Here is a 24,415-nt window from a genome sequence, read left to right as displayed (position 1 = left end):
TTCAGCATCACACAGTAGAAAGAGTATCAGATCCGGAATCTGCCCACCCCCTCCCCGCCAGAAACAATGGGGCCTCAGACCAGCTACCTATCTTCTCTGAATCCCTGAGTCCTCCCCTGCAACACATGTGTGCAAAGCGTCATGTCTGACTCTTTGCAATCCCATGGACTATAGCCTGCCAGGCTCCTCTGTCCATGGGATTCTCCAGGCTGGAGAATGGGTTGCCATGCCCTCCTCCAGGGGATCTTCCTGACCCAGGGATTGAACCCACCTCTCTTGCATCTCCTACATTGGCGGGTGGAGTCTTTACCACTTGTGACACCTGGGAAGTCCCACCTATAATAGGGGGCTTGTGAGACCCACCCACCAGCTAACGGTCTGAATTAATCCAAGACCTGAAAGTACTGAACACAGCATGTAGCACACAGAAGATGATTAAGGCATGTAAACGTGAAATCTCATTGTCCTCTCAAGCAAAACAGCCACCCAAGTGGTCCCCATCTTTAGAGGATCAATTTAGTTTCAGCATCCGTTCATTCATGCATCACATAATTATCAAGCACCTTCTCTGTATATTATATCAGTGGCACCTGCTGCAGAGATGGGGTGGTTTGATTTGTAGCCCCAGGTTACAGAGATAGACCAGACAGGACCTCAGTGTCTAGAGGGGGTGACGGATATGAGTCTACTAGTGACACAATTAGTTATCTAATTAAGATCAGGTTTAGGAAAAGGAAGGGGTTATGGTGCTGGAGAAGACTCTTGAGAGTCCCTTGGACTTCAAGGAGATCAAACCAGTTAATCCTAAAGGAAATAAATCCTGAATATTCATTGGAAGGACTGATGCTGCAGCTCCAATACTTTGGCCACCTGATGTGAAGAACTGACTCATTGGAAAAGACCCTGATGCTGGGAAAGATAGAGGGCAGGAGGAAGATGGGGAGACAGAGGATGAGATGGTTGGATGGCATCATCGACTCAATGGACACGAGTTTGAACAAACTCTGGGAGATAGTGAAGGACAGGGAAGCCTGGCGTGCCGCAGTCCATGGGGTCACAAAGAGTTGGACACGACTTAGCGACTCAACAACAACTACAAACGAAGGAAAAGTCTGTCTTTCCTAACCAGCCCAACCCACCAATATCACCTTCCTGTGGATTCCCTATTTACTGTCTGGTCTTGTTTAAATGCTTCTAAACTGTCAGAGCCATTTCCTAGAGCTGACTGTTGCCAAGGACCTGGGATCTTAGGCTGCCTCTGCCCTACTTCCACGCCGTCCAAACATGTGGAATCCAGGATGAAATACGTTCTCAGATCAGCATTTCTCTCCTGGGAATGGCAACTGGGAGATGTCACAGACTTAAAGAAGCTGCCTTTCAATTTGGAATTCTGCAGTACTTAGCTGTTAAGAGGCGATGGCTACTGGAGGGCGGATAGAGAGCAGGGCTATGTAGGGGGCTGGTTTCTGAAAACATGGTCACTGCATGTAACTTTTAAAAATCAAGTCCTGGGGTGTGAATTCTTCCTGAGAAACAGGTCTTTTCAACAGCAGCACTACTTTGTGCTAGCGAAAATCAGTTTCATTCTTTTGTCTTCGAGTTCATCAGATAGCAATCCCAAATGAATGTGCTCATGGGGTGGGCATTGGAAATGCAGAACGCAGGTTTTGGATAGCAAATATGAGTTACTACAGAGAAGAGAGACCCCCCTTCTTGATGTAGTGACAGCATCATTTGGGTGGGCATTTCCCTGGGATTCCTGGCTCATGTGGGTGACTCTTGCCTGTTCCCAGCAAGGCAGGTGATTTGCTTGATGGATTGGGACTCGTATTTCCAAATGTCACGTAGAGTCACAGGGCCTCTTGACTGATGGGGGTTGGGGTTGGGGGTCCCATGAAACTTAGCAGATAGCCCCATGTAGCCCCCAGTCTCAAGCCCACCACTGTTCTCTATGGCCCTTGGAGTAAAGTCTTAAGTCTATGACATCCCAGTATGGGGACAGGGTCCTCTGTTTAACTTCCTGGATCTCAGCAGACAGTACAGGCTAATGGATCCTTGAGTGATGGATGGATGGAGTGCATGACTCTTCAGGAAATGTGCCTCCGCTGACCTTACCAGCCCCCCAGTACCACACCATTGCCACCTGGCACTTCTTTCAGTCCTTTGACTGCTGTGCTCTGAGACTCTCACCTCTTTCAGGGCATGCTTACCTCTTAAAGGCAACACAGGCCTCCCATGAAGAGCCCAAAGGCCCAGGGCACTCCCAGTGACTCTTGCAAGGCCAGAGGGGGCCTCCCCTCCTCCCCCAAGCCCACCCTCACCATCGAGCAAGGAGAGATGCCCTTTCTCTGAGCTGGTAGGCTCTGCTTGTCTGTGACTGCCTCTGGACCACGACCATAGATGAACGCAGGAATGAAGGAACAGGGCCTGGAGCTGGGGCCCTGACCCTGCAGCCCTGACCTGGGCATTTTCATCCAGACCCGAGGCATGAATGGATGGATGGACGGAGGGGTGGGACAGACTTACGTATTCCTTGGACGGGTCACCGATGCTGCCGTTGGCGGTCGGGGCGGCGGTCTCGGCTCCCTCAGGCTTCTCCTGCTGCTTTCCCTCCTCCTTGGGCAAGCCGCCCTGCCCGGGGAGGGCCACCTCGCCCACACCCAGGGCCTCGCTCTTATACTGCTTCACAAACTCTTCCATCACTTTCAGCTCGTTCTCCAAAAGTCCGCGGCAGCGAGAGGGGTCCTGGTCGTAGATGGGGAGCTGGTGCATGAGCTGGCGCCGGCGGTAGAGGGCGCCCTCGGTGCCGGTCACCGGCTGCTTCTCCTTGGGGATGAGCTCCATGTACTGCAGGCCCTGGGGAGGGGGAGGCCCAGCACCGTGATTCCCATGCACCCGGGCATAGGAAATCTGAGCCCTGGCAAGACCTGGGCTCCTCCAGGTTTTGGAGAACCCAAGGATTAGTCTCAAGGAAGAAAACAGGTGAATCTTTGGGGAACACCCACGAGAGGCCTGAACAAGCTTCCACTTTCCCCCAAGTCGTAACTACAGCTTCACATGCTTGATGAGAATGGGATAATTTCAGTAGACTTTCATTTTAGATCTGCTGGCTCTGCAACATGGATTTTGTTTCCTTAAAAACTGAAGATTTTTACCTCATTTACCTCATGGCAATGCTTCTCATTAAAAAAAAAATCTCATTTAAAATCGCTTTTCTTAGCAAAGTATAACTAAATCCTTATAGGCAGAAGGCATTTCATGGTTTATTAATTTTAAAATATGCAAAGGCCCCTTCTAATAGTAGAATCGACAAGGTCTCAGGTCAATAACATTTCCACACTGATATGGCTGGGATAGATGGTAGGCCATCTGACTATAAATATGGCCATGGATAACTGTCTGATTGGCCTTTCATTAGTTTGCTGGCTTGCTTTTCTTTAAAATGAGTAGAAATCTTACACTTGGGTGGGTCCCAGGTATGGGGAGATAAAGGTCAAGGCCACACAGCTTGAGAAAGTGTGAAAAGCAAATTGTCTATCCTCTGTTTTCCACCTCTGTGCCCAACCCTGACCCTAACCCTCCCGCCGGATGGCCTGATGCCCATGGCCATGGCTGCTGCCTTCTGTGGAAGCATTGCCTGGTGCCAGGATCTGGATCTCTGTATGGCTCCCACCCTCTAGGGCCTGCACCCCTCCCTGCTTGACTTTATAAATCAACCCTGTGGTTGAGACGGTGTGTGTGACCTGCAGAGCTAAGGGGTGCTGGCTGGCATCCTGGAGACAGAGACCTAGTTCTCCTGTTGCAGCTTAAAGCCCCAGCTGGGTACCAGCTCTCTGCCTCTGCGTTGACAAGGCCCCAGCATCTGGTTGTGTTTCGTGATCCTGGCTGGCTTGAGGCCTATGCTACCATTCCCTACTCACTCACACATGGCAGACATTAATAATCAACCCCAATGAGGGTCTCAGAACCCACCTCAACATAGCTCTCAGACAGTTGCCATCAATTGGCATGGGCTTGGGAAGGGGGCGATGGAAAGAGAGATTGGGTCAGAATCAGCGATCTCTCCAGGAAGTCAACCAAGGTCACATTCCCAAAACCTTTAGCAAGAGGCCTTTTCTCAGGTCAGTTGGGAAGACTGCTTTAGGTCCTAAACCAATCTTTGGTTTAAGACTGGATGACCTTTCTGAATCATTTGGTGCTTTGCTCTCTGATAGAGAATTCTTGGGGAAGAGGTTCCCAGAATCAGGCTTTTCCAGGAGAGAAATCAAAAGATCAGAGAGAAAAGTGGAGGAAAAAGGTGCTCTTTCCTAGGGTTGGGCAGTAGGACACACACGGACTCCGAGGTCAGAAGACCCAGTCCTGATTTTCCTTTTCCTGATCTTCTCCAGCTGTCAGACAAGGACAGTAAATGGGCTTCACATTCCACGCGAATCCTGGTCAGTCCTGGCAGCCTAGAGTGCAGTGTTGAGAAGGATGCTGAGGTCCAATAGGGCTCAGTGGGAAACTGATGAGTGGGAGGTTGAGCAGTGGTGTCTGCCCTGGGTTCAGGGGTAGACGATGGCACACGAGAGTGCCAGTCCTGCATGGACACCTCCCCAGCCTCTGTTTGCTCCTCTGTAAAATGGGAGCAGTAATGCACCACCCCCCCCCCCCCCCCCCCAGCAAATGGCTCAGACGGTAAAGAATCCACCAGCCAATGCTGGAGACCTGGCTTCTTCTATCCCTGGGTTGGGAAGATCCCCTAGAGTAGGAAATGGCAATCCACTTCAGTATTCTTGCCTGGGAAATCTCGTGGACAGAGGACCCTGGTGGGCCATAGTCCATGGAGTTGTAAAGAGTCAGACACAACTGAGCAACTAACACTTTCCATGCATGTATAGCTCTTAGTATAGCGCCTGGCACACAGTATGTACTCAATAAATACTAGCAATTAGGTTTATTATGACTTTAGTCTTTAAAAGCTCAAGAATTTCTCTGGTTTTTATTCTGGTTGGGAAGGGTGATAAAGAGCAAGATTCAGGCCATTTCCAAAATGTAGTCAGTCCCGATCACTTGGTAATTTAAGGAAAAGTTGGAAGGGTGAGTGGGAGGAGAGTCATCCAATCTCAGAAATGCGACTTGCTCAGGCAGGCCAGACACAGGGCAGACAGAAGGGCCTTTATCCTGTGCGGTTTTATGAGCCGGCATTAATCACAGCCCGACGATGCCTTCCTCTGATTAGGCTGGGGCCGAAGCATTTGAGGTTTTCACCAGCCAGTTCCTGTCGCCCACAGCCGGCTCTTTTATGAGCTTCTTGCTTTAGTTTCCACTAACATCTTGGAGACCCAGTGATGGCTCACCCGGGCCCGGGCGCTGGAGGCAGATCTGTGTTCGGAACCACCGGAACCCGGCACTGCTGTTGTTCAATGACTCCCTCTGTGGCCCCTGACCTGCCCCTGCCTATCCCCTCGGGCTGGCAAAGGGCAGTGAACCATTCTGTGTCCCCTCACAGGTAAACTGAGCCCTACCTCACCAGGTGGCTAAGCTCAGGCATCTCATGCATGCTGAAGCGTTCTTTGAAAGTATGCTTCTCAAAAAGCAAAGCTTAAAAAAAAAAAAAAAACAGAACTTTGTCTCTCTTTGCTTTATCTAGAAGGGATTTCTGCACCCCTCCTCCCTTAAACTCCAGACTTGAACCTTCTATGGTAAAGAATCAAGGTTTGTTTGGGGGTTCTGTTGGGTGGTTTGAATTGCAGGACGATCTGTGGGCTCACTGTGCCTGGTGAGACGGTTCTCAGGCCACAGGAGGCTGTGCACACGAGAGCTTTGTTTGGCCATCACGCACTTGGATGTCAGTTGCCACAGAGGTTTCCCGATATTTATTCTCAATTCCTGTGCTTCTGTTTGTGGGCCAGTCACAGGATTTTTACGGAGCAGGTCCAGCCCACTCACTGACCACACATGGTGTGTAACTGGCTGGGAGGTCACATGGGCACAAATACTCATCAAGCCCACTGCACGCTCTGCGCAGTGTGAGGCAGAGGATGCACCATGCACAGGACACGTGTACGCATGCCCTGGGTGATAATGAAGCACAGGCTTGCATGAGACAAGGACAGCTTGAAATAAGAGCTTCTAAGGGTATACCTATGGCTGTTCATGTTGAGGTTTGACAGAAAACAGCAAAATTCTATAAAGCAATTATCCCTCAATAAAAAATAAATAAATTTAAAAAAAGATCTTCTAAGGAGACCATAGAGAATGGAGAGAGGGAGAAAAATATCTAGTGGGATGGGTGACATCAACTGTAGATGGGGCAGTGTGGTGAGGCCCGTCTGAGACTTGACTGACAGAAGGACCCAGCTATACAGAGAGCCAGGAAAGGATGTTTCGAGTAGAGGAAACAGCATGTGCAAACCCTGAGGAGGGCAAGAGCCTAGAGTGGTCCAGGGCAGGAAGGCAGGTCAGCGCACTGCCCAGTACTGAGTGAGGGGGCATGGCAGGAGCTGCGGGAGGAGCCTGCAGGGCCAGGCCACACAGGACTGGAAAGGCACTTCTTTTCTCCCAGGAGGGATGAGATTCAGTGGCAGGTCTGCATTGCTAACCTTGTAGGGCTTTTAAAAATCTCATTAACCTGCAGAAATCACCCAGGTCCTTGCTACTTCAGGTGTGGTCCAGGAGCTGGCAGCCTCAGCATGACCTGGGAGCTTGGCACGCCAGCCCCAAGCCTGCTGGGTGTGTTTCTGCAAGCTCTCCAGATAGTTTCTGCATTTGTGGAAATTTGAGGGGCGCTAGTCCACTGCTCTGGGTCTTGAAGGGACCTGTGTGGGATGTTCATTTAAATTCTCATGTCTGATGATTCTGACCCTGCTGTCTGGAGCTTCCCAACTTAATTGTCTGGGGTGAGGCCTGTTCATGGGGACTTCCCTTGGGTCCTTTTAGTTGGAAGCTGAAGGGGGGTGACTTGTGCAAGTCACCTGCTCTCTCTAGGCCTTGTCCTTCTCTGGGTGCCATTTCCCCAGAGTTATGTAAAGTAAACTGGCATAACTCCCTTCCAAGTCCAGGAGTTAGGGAGAAGAGAGGAGTGTTCCTGTGTTTTCCCCTAGGCTTGCAAAAGGCACGTCCCAGACCACTTTGACGGAAAATGAACAACTTGTGGATGAAGACAAGCACTCTGAGAATTCTGAAGGATAAAGCATCCTCTATTCAGAAGCAGAGAGCCCAAAGGGAACCATAAGCAACTGTGTACTGCAGCTGGAATTCCCATGAACACCTCTACCCATTTCATGGATGAGGAAAAATGAGGCCCAGATAGTTTTCACTTCAAGATCCCAGAGGTAGGAGCAGCTATGAAACCATAGCTACTCCTACCATTCTGATAACCTTGCACCTGTGTTCCCTTGTCTTTGACATTCAAGAACCCTTGGCATGACTCCTATTTACAAGAGAAGGGAAATAACCACTTGGTTGCAGGAAGCTGTCTTACCAGTTTCTGGGTGACTCCAGGGGGAGCCCACTCGTAGGTGATGGTGTCAAAGGTGGGATCTTTCCCTGTGGCAATGGGGTTGGTCATGATCATCCGGTTCCTCTTGTAAATCCGGATGCCGTCCCCGCCTTTCACCCGGGCTGTGAGCGTGGAATACTTGGAGTCCATCAGCAAGCGGCCAATTTTCCGATCGTCTTCCAGGTCAGAGCTCAAGCAGTGGTCCTCTTGGCTGCATTTGCATGACTTGCATATTTTCCTGAGGGGTGGGATGGGGACAAGTGAGATCAACCTCCAAAAAAGAGAGGCAGAGTCTCCCGCTGGCAGCATCTACGCTTTGGAAAGCAAGCGCAAAGTTTAACTTTAGTAACTTGAAAAGGTTAGCAGCAGACAAATGGTAACCGGAGACCAAAAGGCCTTTGGAATCAGCACCTCAATGTCTTCCTATCAATCTTTCTCTGGGGAATTTGGTATGACTTTTGTTGGTAAAAAGAACAGCACAATTTTTCTCCTGAGAAATTTTCCACCGCATTGGGGTGGCAAAGGCTGGTTCATCATTGGAGATGTTCTAGGTCAGGAATCTTTGCAGCCTGTGGGCTGAACCTGGCCCACAACTTGCTTCTGAAAATAAAGTTTTATTGGAACACAGCCATGCCCATTCATTTAGTGGTCTGTGGCTGCGTTTGGGTGGCAACAGCAAGTGAGTAATTACAAAAGAGGTCAGAGGCCTGCAGAGCCTAAAATATCTGCTATCTGGCTCTTTAAAAAGTCTGCTGATTCTTGCTGTAAAGAATTATTGAAATTGTCTCCCAAGATTCATGAGTCTCAGAGCTTGAGCAATTTGTAAACACTTTAGCACTCATCCTGAAGTTAAAATACAGCTGGAAATTTTCTTCAAGAAACTGGTGGACAGGACTTGGGGGGAAAGAGGATGAGCTTAAACCCCTCGGGCTAGAGAGATTGACATCCATTGGCAAGCCTTCATCTTGGGGCTGGAAGAAGAAAAAGTGTCCTGGGGAGGCTTCATAGGCTGACTTGAAAGCCTGATGCTTCCCTCTGACAATTAAAAACAAAAGCAGTTGGCAGCTTTGTGTCATGCTGTTAAGGTTTAGCTATCCAGAATTCCCAGAGTGAGAGGAAAAGCGCTCCCCTCCCTTCCTGGCCGGGTCCCCTTAGGCAGGCTGCATCTCAGATGCTGGAACACACGCGATGTAGAGCTGGTTAGGTCAAGTGAGCTGCACCACGACCTATAGTGGGACGGAGCAGGGCTCGGCGGGGAGATGTCAGGGCAGTGGCCTGAGCGCTTCACAGCCAGGCCTGCTCAGAGGAAGCCTCCTTTTCTCTTCAAAACTCAGGAGGTTGATGCATTTAATCAGTTAGCACAAATTTTGATTGTGGGGCTCTGGGAAGCTTACCCTGATGCTGTCCATCAGTGGTTCACAACCACGGTCAGAACTGTCCCCAGGGGGCATTTGGCAATATCTGGAGACACTTTTTAAAAAAATTATTGGAGTATAGTTAATTTACACTGTTGTGTTTCTGCTGTATAGCAAAGTGAATCAGTTTTAACATATGGATGGGTATATATCCACTCTTTTTTTTTTTAAAGATTGTTTTAGAGTCTTTCCTCACATAGGCCATTATAGAGTACTGAGTAGAGTTCTCTGTGCTATACAGCAGGTTCTTATTAGTTCTTTATTTTATATATCATAGTGTGTACATCTCAGTCCTAGTATTCCAGTTTATCCCTCCATCAACCTTATCCTCAGGTAACCATAGTGTGTTTTCTCCATCCGTGACTCTATTTCTGTTTTGTAAATAAGTTCATTCGTACCTTTTTGTTTAGGTTCCACATTTAAGCAACATTATACGATATTTGTCTTTCTCTGTCTGATTTACTTCATTCAGCACAATAATCTCTAGGCCCATCCCTGTTGCTGCAGATGGCATTATTTTGTTCTTTTTTATGGCTGAGCATGGAGACATTCTGGAGAAGGAAATGGCAACCCACTCCAGTGTTCTTGCCTGGAGAATCCTGTGGACAGAGGAGCCTGGCAGGCTACAGTCCATGGGGTCGGAAGAGTCGGACATGACTCAGTGACTAAACCATGGAGACATTTTTGATTGTCCCAGTGGGGTGCTCTGGCGTCTGGGTAGAGGCCAGGGTTACTGCTAAACATCTTACAATACACAGGACAGCTCCCTCCACGGCAGACAACCATCCAGCCCCTACTGGTGGTAGTGCTGAGGTAGAGCCTGATATGAAGAGAAGGAGGCCCCATCGCAGCCTTCAAGGAGACTGCAGTGGGGATGGGAGAGAGAGAGAGACGAGCGGGTGGAAACTATAACGTAAGGTAGAATCAGGGTGGGCCATGCAAGTTGCATCCGCTCTGGGGTGGTTCTGCTGCCTGGACCAGTTGCCCCGGGAGTCAGGATGTGGCACGTGGAAAGTGCTCATCGGTGATGAGCCTGGAGGACAGCGGGCTATAGAAGGTTAAACACGTTTCTTCAGTGCAAGGCTTGCTTCTTGTTTTTAACACATGGTGTGCAGTGTGGTGTTCAGGAGAAGAAAAGACAGCCTTTTAAGCATTATTTGAGGAGAAGCTTCCAGCTTGCATTCAGTGGGCTGCCATTTCAGTCAGTTCAGTTCAATCACTTGGTCGTGCCCAACTCTTTGCGACCCCATGGACTGTGGCACGCCAGGCCTCCCTGTCCATCACCAGCTCCTGGAGCTTGCTCAAACTCGTGTCCATCGAGTTGGTGATGCCATCCAGCCATCTCATCCTCTGTCGTCCCCTTCTCCTCCCACCTTCAATCTTTCCCAGCATCATGGTCTTTTTCAATGAGTCAACTCTTCGCATCAGGGGGCCAAAGTACTGGAGCTTCACCTTCAGCATCAGTCCTTCCAATGAATATTCAGGACTGATATCCTTTAGGATGAACTGGTTTGATCTCTTTGCAGTCCAAGGGACTCTCAAGGGTCTTCTCCAACACTACAGTTCAAAAGCATCAATTCTTTGGTGCTCAGCTTTCTTTATGGTCCAACTCTCACATCCATACATGACTACTGAAAAAAATCATCGCTTTGACTATACGGATCTTTGTTAGCAAAGTAATGTCTCTGCTTTTTAATACGCTATCTAGGTTTGTCATAGTTTTTCTTCAAAGGAGCCAGTGTCTTTTAATTTCATGGCTGCAGTCACCATCAGCGTGATGGTGGTGCAGTGATTTTGGAGCCCAAGAAAATAGTCTGTCACTGTTTCCATTGTTTCCTCATCTATTTGCCATGCAGTGATGGGACCAGATGCCATGATCTTAGTTTTTTGAATGCTGAGTTTTAAGCCAGCTTTTTCACTGTCCTCTTTCACTTTTATCACGAGGCTCTTTAGTTCCTCTTCACTTTCTACCATAAGTGTGGTGTCATTTGCATATCTGAGGTTATTGATATTTCTCCTGGCAATCTTGATTCCAGCTTGTGCTTCATCCAGCCCAGCATTTTGCGTCATTTGGGACATCTTAAAATCAACACGCTCAATGATAACTTCAGGGAAATTATCTCTAAAGATAAATTAGCACCCTAAAGATGGTAGGTAGCAAATGCAAGAAGGCTTTTCTTTTCATTCTCATGAGAAGGGGTTGCTTGTTTTATGCAATTGGAGCATTTTATTCAAGACCCATGGGCTTCTCAGGTGGCTCAGTGGTAAAGAATCCACCTGCCAATGCAAGTGATGTGGGAGACGTGGAAAGACCTGAGTGAGACATGAGACCTGAGTCAGGAAAACCCCCTGGAGAAGGAAATGGAAACCCACTGCAGCGTTCCTGCCTGGGAAATCCCATGGGCAGAGGAGCCTGGCGGGCTATAGTCCACGGGGTCATGAAGACTCGAACATGATGAGCGAATGAGCACGTGTGCACATGCGTGACCAATAGTATTCCCTAAGTGCCAGGCATGGCGGAGACCTTTCTTTAAGGGGACTGGTGAGGGCGTTTTTGGTCTATGGGGGTGAGGCAGCAGCAGAGCCAGAAGTGGAGAGAGGAGGAAGAGGAAGGAAGGGAAGGGAAGTGAAGCCCGGAGTCCCATGGGCTCCTCTGGCATCCGCAAACCTTCTGTACTTGGACCTGGGGGAGGAAGCTGCCCTTTGGCAGTTTTGGTTCATGTAGATGCTCAGGATGCTATGAGAGGTGTTGGGATGCAGAATACTTTGAAACGGAAAATGCTGAGAAATATGAGATGTTCTTTGATTGTGTCAATATTATTTCTCCTTTATTTGCGCTGTTTTTGTTGCCAGACTCATTTCTGGGACTTTATAGAGGAGAAGGACACCTCCTTGGTCCCACTCCTGCTCTTTCCAGGCACCGAGGTTGCAGAGGACATACATGCATCTAGAGAGATCCTCAGCAGTGCCACAATGGCCATTTCTTCAGCCTGTCACAGGCAACTTGAAACTGTGGAAGAGGCATGACACTAGGATGTAATCTCAGCCTGAACGCGAGCCTACCACAGGCTCCTGTCAAGTTTCTTATCTGTAAAATCAGGCTTTGTCTACACCAGGGGTTGGCACTGTATAGCCCACTGGGCAAATTCAGTCCATCAGCTGCTTCCATATGGCCTATGAACAGTTTTTATACAAGATTTGGAAGCAGGCGATTACTTGGGGACACATGAGCACGGTGAGGAAGTTGAGTTTCAGTGGCCCTCAATGAAGATTGACTGGAACACAATGACATTCATTCACGACAGACTGTCTCCAGGGCCAAGTCAAATAGTTGTCATGGGAGGCCATGTGGCTTGTGTCCTGGACAGGCAGGACCTACAGGCTGAAGTCTGTATTTCTCAATTAAAGTTCACTTGATGTTCTGGGAACTGGTAGGATGATGAGAAAATGTCAGGATGGAAACGATGCTGAGAGGCTTCCACTCCCAGCCAAGAAGAACAGTGTCCAGAACTGCCCTCCTGCTATAAACAACTAGGAAACCAGAGAGAATATACCAAACACCCATTCTCAGAGGCCTGACAACAGGCTGTGTGGGCCTGTGCACCTTGAAAGAAGGGAAGGAACTGACTCCATGTGTACATTTAGGGAACACTATCCCCTGGCCCCAAGAACTCTGAAAGGGAGGCACCATCTCTTGTCTTCAGGGAGAACTAATGAAGCGCCAACCTCGTCCTCTGACACCCTGATGGCAGCGTCAGGACCAGCAGGGTGAGACGATGGGCAGGCAGACCCTTTTCAAGGCCAGAAAGAGCTTACGTGGCCAAAACAGATGTGTGGGGAGAGGATGTCCTAGCTGTGGGGGGAATTGGTGCAGGGGACGGGAGTCGGGACTGGAGGACCTACACGGTCCCTGGCATCTGGAAGCCCATATGAGCTCCTCTGAAGTAGGGGAGTGTCTGGGAGTAGAGTCAGGAACAATCTTGGACGTCAGGACTCTGTGCAGAATGGCTGGTAGCACAGCATGGGGCTTTACTCACAGACCTGAGTTTGAAGTCTGCTCCATAGTTGCCAGGCGCTCATTACCCACCCTCAGTTTCCTGATCTGTAAAATGGACATACTAACACCTCCTGCTCAGGGTTACAACATTCAAGTAGAAGAGATGGAGCTCAGCTCAGTGTATATTTTTGTTACTGCCATCTCACGGTGGAAATCAACTTCTCTGAGACAAACGCCTCCTGAGATGGGCTCCCTCTCTGAGTGCCTAAGGCCACCCTCTGGCGGTGGAGACCAAAGCTCCTTTTAAGCTGTCATGCCCTACAGAGCTTAGCCTCTCTCTCCTAGGGCTAGGGGGATGGCCCCCTCAGACTGTGCCCTGCACACCTCCAGGGGGTGCCAGCTACACAGATGCTGATGTGAACAGCGTCTGAGGCTTGTGCAGAATGGCAGCAACACCTCTTGTCGTGAGTCCTCAGTAAAAAAAAAAAAGAAACAAAACAAAAGAACAATGCCGCGAATCCAAGTCCAAGCTAGATCTCACCGCCCTCCTGCATGGATGTGAAACCAGGCCCTGGCTTTCAAGTGCTGCAGACACAGGGACTTTTATTTCAGTCCCCCAGGCACTTTGAGATCAGAATCCCGGGGGGGTTGATGGTGCAGGGGGAGGATGAAGCCCACACACTGAACCCCAGGAGAGAGGGGTCTACCCAGTGTGGACCAGGCCGCAGCTAACAACTGCCCACTGCTTCCCCAAGCATCCTCGCCTCCACCTGGAAATGGTTTATAAAGCCTAGACTCCTTCTTCATCTTGGCTCCTCAAGAGCTTTTCTGTCATTTCTGAATTAAGCCAAGCAAGAATGCGTTCACTCCCGAGCCAGTCAGCCAACAACCCATGCACCCTAAGCAGTCCCAGGGTTCCCAGAAAGGACAGCCAAGAAATGAAGGCAGGCAGAGCCTTTCCTGACAAACTCCGTTACCTCCATGAATGTGGCTCGAAGCCCGAACACGTCCCCTTGCATCTCAGACAAGGCACACCTCTTGCTGACTGCTGCTGGCCCAGCGACATCTGGAAAAGGAGACAGAGAAGAGGGTGTGTTCCTTCCAAACGTCTTGGACCGGAGATGCTTGACCTCTAAAGACTTGGCATGCTGGTAAAGCAATTGTGTGGGGTTCAAAGGGCTCGAGATGAATAAGCCATGGCTTTACTGTTTACCAGGAACAGAGGAGACCAGCCGGGAAAGTGGCCACAGGGTAGGCAGGTGTGGAAGGGTGGAGTCCTTCCCATAAAAATGCACTGGGGGTTCATTGGCTTCTTTCTCTCACCCTCACCCACTCCCCTGATCCACTTGTCACTGGAATGGAATCTTCCAGTGAGTTTCTTCTCTCTCATTTATTTATGATTTATTGATAGGGTGTGATTAAACCAAAGCTACAGGCACAAACAAATGTTCAAGCTGCCAAATGTTTATAGCTCAAAGCATAACTTAAATATTTTGCTAAATCATGGACAGTCAGAAGCATTTGAAATCTGGTCATCCTTTGGAAAGAGAACAAAGCGGGAGACAGGTTTTATTGTTCATTACCAGCCAAAGGTAACCAAAGTGCATTGACTGCTGTTGGCTGATGCATTTAGACTCCAAAATAGTATCTTCAAACCAGTTGCATCACCAGAAGCTTGCAGGAAATGCTGCACCTCTGAGGGTCTCAGCCCTTTTGAATCAGAATCTGTATTTGAAGGAAATTTCCAGGAGGTTCACAAGACGTGAAGCAGTGGGTTAGCAAATGGATCTGGCAGCTGAGAAACTGACTTGATTCTATGCTGGGGATGGGGACTGACTTGGGGGGACTGGCCATGTGTACTAGGATTTTATAGAAGCATTGCTCCATCAACCAGTAAGATAAAGGGATGAGCTTCTCATTCCATGAACTGTTGACTCACTGAAGCATTTATTTAGCATCTGCTATGTGCCAGGCACAGGGGTACACTGTGAGACTTGTGGTACCCTGGAGAAACACACAGTCTAGTGGGAGGTGAAGAAACACACACTTCCTGGAAGGGGTAAGTTTGAGGCAAGGGCAGCTGTTTATTGTGTGGTAGAAACACATGGACTTTGGAGCCTGAGACCTGGATTTCAAACTCAGCTTCATGTTTTAGCAGCTGCATGACCTTCGACAAACTAAGCCTCAGTTTCCTTACCTGTCAAATGGGTACAGAGATAATGCATGTGATGTGCCCAAATACCTTAGGCACTACAGATGGTAGCTGCTATTATTTTGCATAGACTTTAGGAGCACAGAGGAAAGTTAACCTGAGTGGGAAATCAGGGAGGCTTCTTGGAGGAGGTGGCTCAGAATTGGGGCTGTGCAATGTATGCAGGCAGAAGAAAGGAGAAGAGAATTCCTAGCAGAAGGAGGAGGTGTGAAAGGGCAGAAAGGTACAAAAGGGCTGGATGGCAGGGTGTCACAGTCTGAGCATGCTCTTTAGGGCATGATGCCTCTACCCTCTCTGCTTCTAAGTGGGAAAAAAGCCAAGTTGTGAGGCTACCATCATTGCTAGTGTTGGAATTCAAAGATGGACATGGAAAGAAACAGTTATTCTTCACATTATTTCTCTGCTCCCCCACCAGTTCATCTCATAATAATACCCAGCTCCACGCCACCTGCTTGGTGACTTGACATACCATGTCTTCACACGCTATGCTCTTCTAATACACCTTCACAACGTGGGGACTAAGAGTCATGTGGCATGTATTTGGAGGGTTGCATGCTCATGTCTGTGCCTATTCGGTGTTAGATTCATGTTAAAATGGAAAACCAAGACGATGCTCACTGCCATCTCATTGTCTGAGCCAGGGAACTTTGATTCATGGGTGTAACTTTGCTCCCTAAAGCTGTTGGCATAGAAAACCTTGCCTCTCATTTCTGACCTGTTGGATTCTACTAGTTGAAATACAGTGGTCCCCTTACAGTTAATATTTAAGTCATTCGAAGTTTTGGGCGGAGGTAAACAATTTATGAATCAGGCTTCATCATTGGATGGTTTCAGATTGACCCCCGAGGCAACAAAGCCTGAAACAGGAGAGCTCAGTGGGAGTGTTTCCCCTCTGGTGAATTACCCTGCCCGCTTGAGCACTGCTGTTATTCTGGCTGATTTAACAGCCATCCTACAAGGGGATTAGTCCTAATGCTTGGCCAGGAGAGCTAACTGCTGGCTCGGGGTCTAGTGAGAAACAGTGGTGTAAGGCAGCTCAGTGCAGCCGGGTTCTGGCCTGCAGGGCGAGGGGCTGGCCCTCTGGTGCCAACTCTGACATTTATTAGCTGTGCAGCTAGAGGCGACTTCTTCCTTGCCCAGCCTACGTTAGTCCTCTGTGAGATGAGAAAACTGGCCTGGATCGGAGTGGCCCGTATCCTGTTCTGTGGAACCCTCATTGTGTGGGATGTTACAGAGGGGCTTATGGCTGGAGGCAAAAAGGATGAAATGATCGAACAAAAATGGAGGACGCTGGGTGGACAGTGGGGTCCAGCGCCTTTGAAGAGCGAGGCTACAACAGAGATGTGAAGAGGGATGAAGAGAAGGGAGCTGTTTCAAGTCAGGAGGTCCAGGCTTTGGGGTCAGAGGGCTGGTTTTGATCCCAGTCCTGTCCCTCTCTTCTGCTGGACTTGGGTCAGTGACTGCATCGCAGAGTCTGCTTCCTTGTCTCTGTCACGGGGACAGTAAACACCCCTCAGCTGCGTGGAGTCACTGAGAGGGTTAAATGGGCTATGCACTCAAGGGCTTAGCATGCACTTATTATACTCTGAATGTTTGCTGTTGTCAGTACCCCTGTATAAATGTGCTCTGAATCAGACATTCTCAAAAAATTGTTTTACCTGCTTCAGAGTTCTTGGAAACTTTAGAGGAACTACTTTTCAAACTGCACACCTTATATAGTTTCTTTTTCTAAAATTAATTTTTATTGGAGTATAGTTGCCTTTTTTTTTTTGGCCTTGCTGTGTAGCATGTGGCATCTCAGTTCCCCAACCAGGGGTCGAACCCACACCCCTGGTACTGGAATTGTGGAGTCTTAACCCCTGGTATTGGAAGTGTGGAGTCTTAACCACTGGACTGCCAGGGAAGCCCCCACCCCATACACTTTCTTACTCCCTCTTTTGTTTCATGATTATAAACGTTGCCTCTCTGACGGTGCAGAAAGCTGGGTTGGCCTGCGTCTCCATCCTGCTAGTGAGATGGTTTCTATGGCAACAGAAGTCCGTGGGTGAGAAAAATAAATGGCCTTGCAAGGAAGAAACCAATTTGGGCCATTGGACCACACTCACTGCCAGTTTCCTGGCTGCCTGTTTAACACAACGAGCAGTCATTTGTCCAGGGCAGGCGTGCCATCCAGCCAGGGGCCAGACAGATCCAGCTCACCCCCAACACAGAAAATGATTCTCCTGTTTGTTGATGTGGGGGAAAAACATCAACCAGAGCAAGTGTTTCAAATGAGACATTCTGGTTTGTAAACAGTAGGTTTCTCTGATGTGGATGCAGCTGCAGATGAAAGATAGCAAAGTAGCTCACGGTAGCTGAGAAGAGCAGAGCTTGAAAGGAGCCACCACTTAAAAAAATGGGTTCCTGGAATGCGGCCTCCTTTCTGTCCTTTTTCCTGAGCAGGGGATAAAGTGTCTGGACAATTTTCTTTGGCTCAGGATAGCAGGATGTGGTTCACCTGATGCTGTGCCACTGAATTGTGTCCGGGACTTAAAAGGACTGGGATGAGACCAGGAGCCCTCTGGGATGTAATGGGTGGGGGGCCGCAGGTGCCTCCCTCCCTCCCTCCTTTACCTTTAGTGAAGCCCAAGGGAAGTCTGAAAAGAGACAAATACCACTGAGAGTAATGCGGGGCTGAGACGAGGGGGAACTGAGAAGGCCAAGTGTGAGATGGAGTTTCAGGACGGGCGCCAGACTCGGAATTAGGAAGCAGGATTCTCCTCCTAGCCCAGCTTCTCTCTGTCCTGTGTAACTAACTCAGTTTTCTCCTCTAGAAACAGGTTTCCCCTGACCTTTTTGCCCCAACAGGGCCATTATAAGCATCATGTAAGTGAAGTGAAAAAAGTATTTACCAAAATTGTTGAAAAAAAATCCAAAACTTGGATGTAAGGCAGAAATGGGGGTGGCACACCCTTCAATGTCACATGGTGAAGCATGAGTGTTCCTACTCCATCCCGTCCCCGTGAGGATCTAGGGAGGTTCCCTCTGTGCTCTTCTCACACTTGGCCGAGTTCCACGTTAACCTGTAGATTTTTGTCCAGTAGTGATGCCCATGCAGATAGTTTTTGTCATTTTGAAAAAGACAATCCCAAAGGTTATGGTTCATCGTCATGTAGGATATCAACTAGTTCTTTACCTATCAATCTTGTCCTACCATTAAATTGCTTATGAACCCCTAGCTCCTCAAATGCTTTTTGGACTGCTCTAAATATCTTACTGGTTCCTTCACTATATCATGAGTTGAATATAATCTTTGCTAAGTTTCGTTTTATAGCTGCACAAGAATGCTGACCTTACCTTTTTGAAAACTATGTCTTAACACCATCACATGCCCTCCTAACTATCTGTGGGCTTGCTCTATGAGCAGGGATGTTCTGAACTGATACTAAATTCTATTCCAAAGCAACTCCTCTGACTTGTCTTTTACAGGTAAACTCTATAAGCATACCCGTGTTGTTATAAAACATAACTGGTCCACGTGCTTTGTTACTTAAAAACATCCCTTTCCCCCAGGGTCCCAGGAGAGGAGGTGGAGAGAGGATGGAGATGAGTGGGGAAAAGGTGAAGTTATGAGAAGGTCCAGAAGAACTGAGATCATAAACAGGAACATGATCAGAAAGTTACTCGACTACCCTCAACAACCTCCAAATAAAAACAGCTCGACAGTCCACAAAGCGATTTCCCTTATGAAACCACTGTCTTTCTTAACAGTGATGCCAGCCCTGTGGGGGATAGTCGTTATTCCCAGTCATCAGGTGATGCTAGGGCCGTGAGTCTGAGACGAGAAGCACCTTGCCCATTCAGAATGCCCCTCTGGGGAAGGGTGGTGTCCTTAGTCGATCCTTATTTGTATTACAACTTCAAGCAAAACTGCTTTATTTTTCCAGGACTCCCCTGGTGGTCCAGTGGCTAAGACTCTGTGCTTCCAACGCAGGGGATGTGGGTTTGATCCCTGGTCGGGGAACTAAGATCTCACATGCCATGTGGCATGGCCAAAAAAAAAAGATATATACCTTAAAAAAAAAACCTGTTTTATATTTCCTAATGATTATGATTATAGCTAGCATTTACCGAGTATACCTTATGTGGGGGCATATGCCAAGCATTTGCATAATATTTAATTTAAGCTTCTTGATGAACCCACAGGAGGCACTTTTCGTAACCTTGTTTCCAGGTGAGGAAATAAGTTAAGAGAGGTTTCACAAAATCCAACAGTCAATGAGTGGTGGAGCTTGGACATGAAACCAGGCAGGTCTCACTTCTTGACTACACTCTCATCTCATGTTCTATGGCCCAGGCACAGCACTTTACAGGTTACAAAGTGTATTCACATCCCTTCTCTTACTTGGTTTTCACAACCAGCCTAAGATGTCAAGATTTAGCATTTGGCTCACGAGCAAAACAAGCTCCCAGAACTGTTAGGATACACCACTCAGAACATGGTCCACACTCATGTCTTTGGATTCAGATCCTGCGGCTTCCAACCACACCAGGTGTCTCCAGATCCCAGACAGCCTCCCACGAGTCTCGCCTTGAATCGGAGCCTTGGACTATGTGGGTCCAAAGAGGTGGACAGCACTTCTGCAGGGGTGGGATGTCCTGGAAGGGTTAGGGGCGGGAGGAGTAGGACAAGGTCATGATCACCCTGGTCCCAGGATTTCTACCAGCCAACCTTGTTCTGCGAAATAAAGTGTAGGTGCTCAGGGCATCAGACAGGCTTCAGTGGGAGAGGTGGCAGCCAGAGGAGAAACTGGATCAGAACCATGGGCAGTGCCTGTGTGACTGAGTGGGCACTGGCTTCCCCCAGTTTATCTGCTCTGTCCTGGAAGCCTGAAATGACTACAGGTCACAAATGGATAGGACCAGGCCAGGGAGCTGATGCTTATGCTGTGACCTAAGTTTACATTTCAGTTTAACCCATACACTATAGGCAGTGTCAGGAAACCATCTCTAGGTATTCTGGGGCCCTTACACTGACTTCCGTAATAACTCACATACACGAGCTGAAGCTCCAATACTTTGGCTACCTGATGCGAAGAGCCGACTCACTGGAAAAGACCCTGATGCTGGGAGAGATTGAGGGCAGGAGGACAAGGGGACAAAAGAGGGTGAGATGGTTGGATGCATCACTGACTCAATGGACATGAGTTTGAGCAAACTCTGGGTGAAAGTGAAGGACAGGGAAGCCTGGTGGGACCCATGGGGGTCCCAAAAAGGTGGACACGACTTAGTGACTGAATGACAACACTGGCTTCTGTAATAACTCACCTGAATATACTGATACAATTACAAGTGCAGTCGATGCCAGGAGGGAGGAAAGGCATGTGGCACAAGATTGTACTTGAGTAAGACGATTTGGCTTTGTCTCGTGGACCAGCGCTTCTCAAGTTACCCGACTCTCTGATTAGCAGAAAGATCCCCTGAGATCTGGCCAGTGTGCAGATTCTTGTCTAGCAGAATCTGGAGTGAGCCTGATATTCCATGGTACTCCCAACCTCCCAGAGGAGGCCAGTGCTGCTGGTCTGGGGGCCACACTTTGAGTAGCCAGGGGCCACATCAGTAGTTCCCAAACCCGAGTGCATATTACAGTCACCTGGTGGGCTGCCGTCTATGGGGTCGCACAGAGTCGGACACGACTAAAGCCACTTAGCAGCAGCAGCAGCGGTAATGAGATGAAAGTGTTAGTTGCTCAGTCATGTCTGATTCTTTGTGACCCCATGGACTGTATAGCCCACCAGGCTCCTCTGTCCATGGGATTTTCCAGGCAGGAATATTGGAGTGGGTTGCCATTTCCTCTTCCAGGGGATCTTCCCGTCCCAGGGATCAAACCTGTGTCTCCTGCATGGTGGATTCTTTCCATCTGAGCCACCAGGGAAGCCTCTAGAATCACCTAGAGATCTTTGCAAACTTCCGAAGCCTCGGCTGAATCCCAGAGCAACTTAGCTCCAATCTTGGGGGATGGGCCACAGGCTGTAGACATTTCGGAAGGTTCCCCCGGGGATTTTAACATGAAGACAAGTTTGGGAACAACCGGGCCTCAGTACTGGGCCCTCGGCTATTCCAACTTGGACTTGAAGGCTCTCAGCTCCTTGGCTTAATGTATTCTCATCCTGTACTCCTCTTGCAGACCACCACTCCTCCAGGGTGAGGTTTTATGGGTTGCCTGGCTTTTGTGGCCCCTTCATTTTGGTCCCATCTGCCCCGGCACAGGCCTGCCTCACAGGCTTCTGTGCCAAAAGCAGTAACATTCTTAACAGCCAGACGGAAGGGAAACCACACCCTTCCTCTTCCTTTAAATTTCACTGGCGGCCCAACGCCCCTCAGGGGCTCTCAGGGATCCTGAGACCCTCTGCCAGGCCTGAGGTCAGGGGTGGTCCTCCCCTTACTCCACCCTGGGGCCAAAGCAGGGAGCGGTGACAGTGCCAGATGGAGGAGCCCAGCCTGGCTGTGGCTTCAGATCTTGGCCATGAGAACTCTGTTTCCCCAAATAGGAGAGGAAAGGCAGGGCATGTGGAGCCCAGACCCTGGCAGGGTCTTTTATCCCCTCCTCCGCCTTAGGAGGACTGGCTCAGAACATGGTAGCAGCAGAGAGTGTGCAGAACCAAATGCTGGCAGCTGCTCCGTTTTCCAAATTTCCATCCTGTGCCGTCCCACCCATGGTCTCTATGATGACGTGTGTATCAACCATGGAGACAACTTTGGATAAAGTGCTTTCTAAAACCACAGAGTCCCCCCAGGCCAAAGCAACATCCTTGTCTACGTTAGAGGTCATATCTGGGGGCTGAGATGTTCTCCAGGGGGCTGTATCGAAATCTACTGTTTCTCCCCCAAGTTTGCTCCTTGAGAATTTCTCTTTCTCTGGACAAGCACAAACGTGAAGAAATCTCTTGAGTTTAGACCCTCTTTTCCTAAATTGTGTAATGAGGCTAAAAATGTACAGACTAAACAAATTGAGATGAGCCCTACTGATCTAGTGCTTAGAATTCTGTGCATGGAAAACTTTCTTTTTTCTTTCTGATTATAAAGAGCAATCCTATTTAAAGTGACAGTAAAGGAAAGCATTGGGTGGGTGACAAGCTGATTGCAGAAGTGGCTGAGTAGTTTGCATTCCAGGTTAAGACTCAATTATTTTTCCTATTACATATGTGTGTTGAAATTGATTCCTTGGACTGGCTGTGGTTGGGAGAGTTAGTCTGATGGCTTTAGTTTAGGATGTTAGGAGTGTCTGGTGTCCCAAAGATAGTTTTACAGATGCCCCGAAAGAGTACTTTTCACTCCCTATGAGAAATGGTGTTTCATATGGGTTTGTATGGGTTCAGCTCTAGATGAATTTGGGTTTGGGGCAAAATATACCATGTTGTCCTTTATTGTCCTCTTTTTAAAAAAGCTGAATATAGTTCCCTGTGCTGTATAGGAGTACCTTGTTGTTATCTGTTTTATAAACAGTAGTTTTTCTCTGCTAGAACAAAACTCCTAATTTATTCCCCTCCCCTTCCCCCTTTGGTAACTGTCAGTTTGTTGTCTATATGTGTGAGTCTGTTTCTGTTTTGTAAATAAGTTCACTGGCATCATTTTTTAGATTCCCTATATAAGTGATACATGTCTTTCTGATTTGCTTCACTTAGTGTGATCATCTCTAGGTCCATTCACATTGCTGCAAACGGCATTATTTCCTTCTTTTTTTATGGCTGAGTAATATTCCATCACATATATGTGCCACATCTTCTTTATCTGTTCACCTGTCAGTGGACACTTAGGTTGCTTCCATGGCCTGGCTGTTGTAAACAGTGCTTCTGTAAACATTGGGGTCCATGTATCTTTCTGCATTAGAGTTTTCTCTGGATATATGCTCAGGAACTGTCCTTTCTCTCTCAATATATCATGTTTAACAGGTAAAATTAAGTTTAACTCAGGGTGGCCAGGAAGGAGAATTGAATTCACAAATGCTCCAGAGCTGCAGTCCCCAACCTTCTTGGCACCGGGGACCAATTTTGTGGAAGACAGTTTTTCCATAGACCAGGGGCGTGGGGGGCATGGTTTGGGGATGATTTAAGCACATGACATTTATTGTGCACTTTGTTTCTGATCTAATGCTGCTGCTGATCTACAGGAGGTACCCGTCTGAGGCCTGGAGGTTGGGGACCCCTGCTCTAAAGTACATGAAAGGTAGGCAAAAAGCATGGTGGGTCCAGACCCTTCGTGGGGTGAAGGGGCCTGTCGCTTCTGCGTCTCCCACACCAGCTGTCCCTGAAGTGCGTCCCAGTCGTCTGTTCAGGCTCCTCGACGAGCATGTGCCAGGAAAGTTCTAGAAACCACTGTCCATTTCCTCCTATCACTTCCTCAGGGAGGTTCTTGTTTTCCTAGACTGGGTCCTCCCTCCTGCCCCCCTTAAGTTCCTAACCACCATACACAACCCTTTATGGCACATTTTTAATAGTTGTAATAATTTATAAGGTTCTGTTCCCCTCCAGGGGAAGACATGATTCGAGATTCCCAAGGGTCACATCACGTGTGAACAAGGGTTAATCTGGCTAGGAAAACCAAGTCGGAAAGCAAATCCATATGTGGCCAGGGAAATATAAAATGAAAGCCTTCTCTGTTTAAGACCCAGCCTTTGCCTCCCCTGCCCCCACCCTTGTCGGACAAGCCTCATTGATTTGAGGTTGGTTCCAGAAAAGCAGGAATGCCCAGACCGCCTGCCTTTGGGGCGGCTGGTTCTATTGATGATACTGCAGCTGCCCCGCCACCCCTGCACCCTAGCTGACCCTATGCTCAACCGGCTGAATCCTGGAGCTTTCCCCTGATTAAAAATGTCTTATTGCCATCATGGTGGAGAAGGAAATGGCAACCCACTCCAATATCCTTGTCTGGAAAATTCCACCGACAGAAGAGACTGGCAGGCTACAGTCCAGGGGTCGCAGAGTCGGACACAACTGAGTGACGGAGCACGCACACACACCTTGCCATCGCGGGTGCCGGTTATCCGGCCTGCTCAGCCGAGTCTGTGTGTAATGTCTGCCTGTCCCACATCATCACTTGGCAGCGCAGAGTGGACACCGAGTGCTCAGACAGCCATGGTGGCGGATTATCTACCCCTTTTTTCTTTTCCTTCTTTCTGTCTGCCTTTTCCATACATTGACTCTCTTGTATTTTTAGCACTTGCATCAAAAAAGCAGCTGAGAGCACCAGACGGAAATCAGGACATTTTCCCCAAGGGTTGGCAGCGTATGGGAGGGCCTGACAGGAGGGCCGTTTAGAAGGAATGGCTG

The 24,415-nt window shown here is 48.6% G+C and overlaps 1 protein-coding gene across 1 annotated transcript in view; it reads right to left on the bottom strand.

Annotated features, from left to right (window-relative positions):
• LMCD1 (LIM and cysteine rich domains 1) overlaps positions 1 to 24,415 on the bottom strand; it is a 56,666-nt gene that overhangs the window by 13,579 nt on the left and 18,672 nt on the right. Inside the window, exons 2-4 of the mRNA XM_040245991.1 lie at positions 13,873 to 13,961; positions 7,466 to 7,721; positions 2,527 to 2,856 (exon numbers count right to left, since the gene is read on the bottom strand). Coding sequence (XP_040101925.1) covers positions 2,527 to 2,856; positions 7,466 to 7,721; positions 13,873 to 13,961 — 675 coding nt within the window. The remainder of the gene's footprint in view (positions 1 to 2,526; positions 2,857 to 7,465; positions 7,722 to 13,872; positions 13,962 to 24,415) is intronic.

This window comes from Oryx dammah, unplaced genomic scaffold, assembly GCF_014754425.2.
Source record: "Oryx dammah isolate SB20612 unplaced genomic scaffold, SCBI_Odam_1.1 HiC_scaffold_9, whole genome shotgun sequence".
Classification (NCBI taxonomy): Eukaryota; Metazoa; Chordata; class Mammalia; order Artiodactyla; family Bovidae; genus Oryx; species Oryx dammah.
This window is presented reverse-complemented; position numbering and strand designations above follow the sequence as displayed.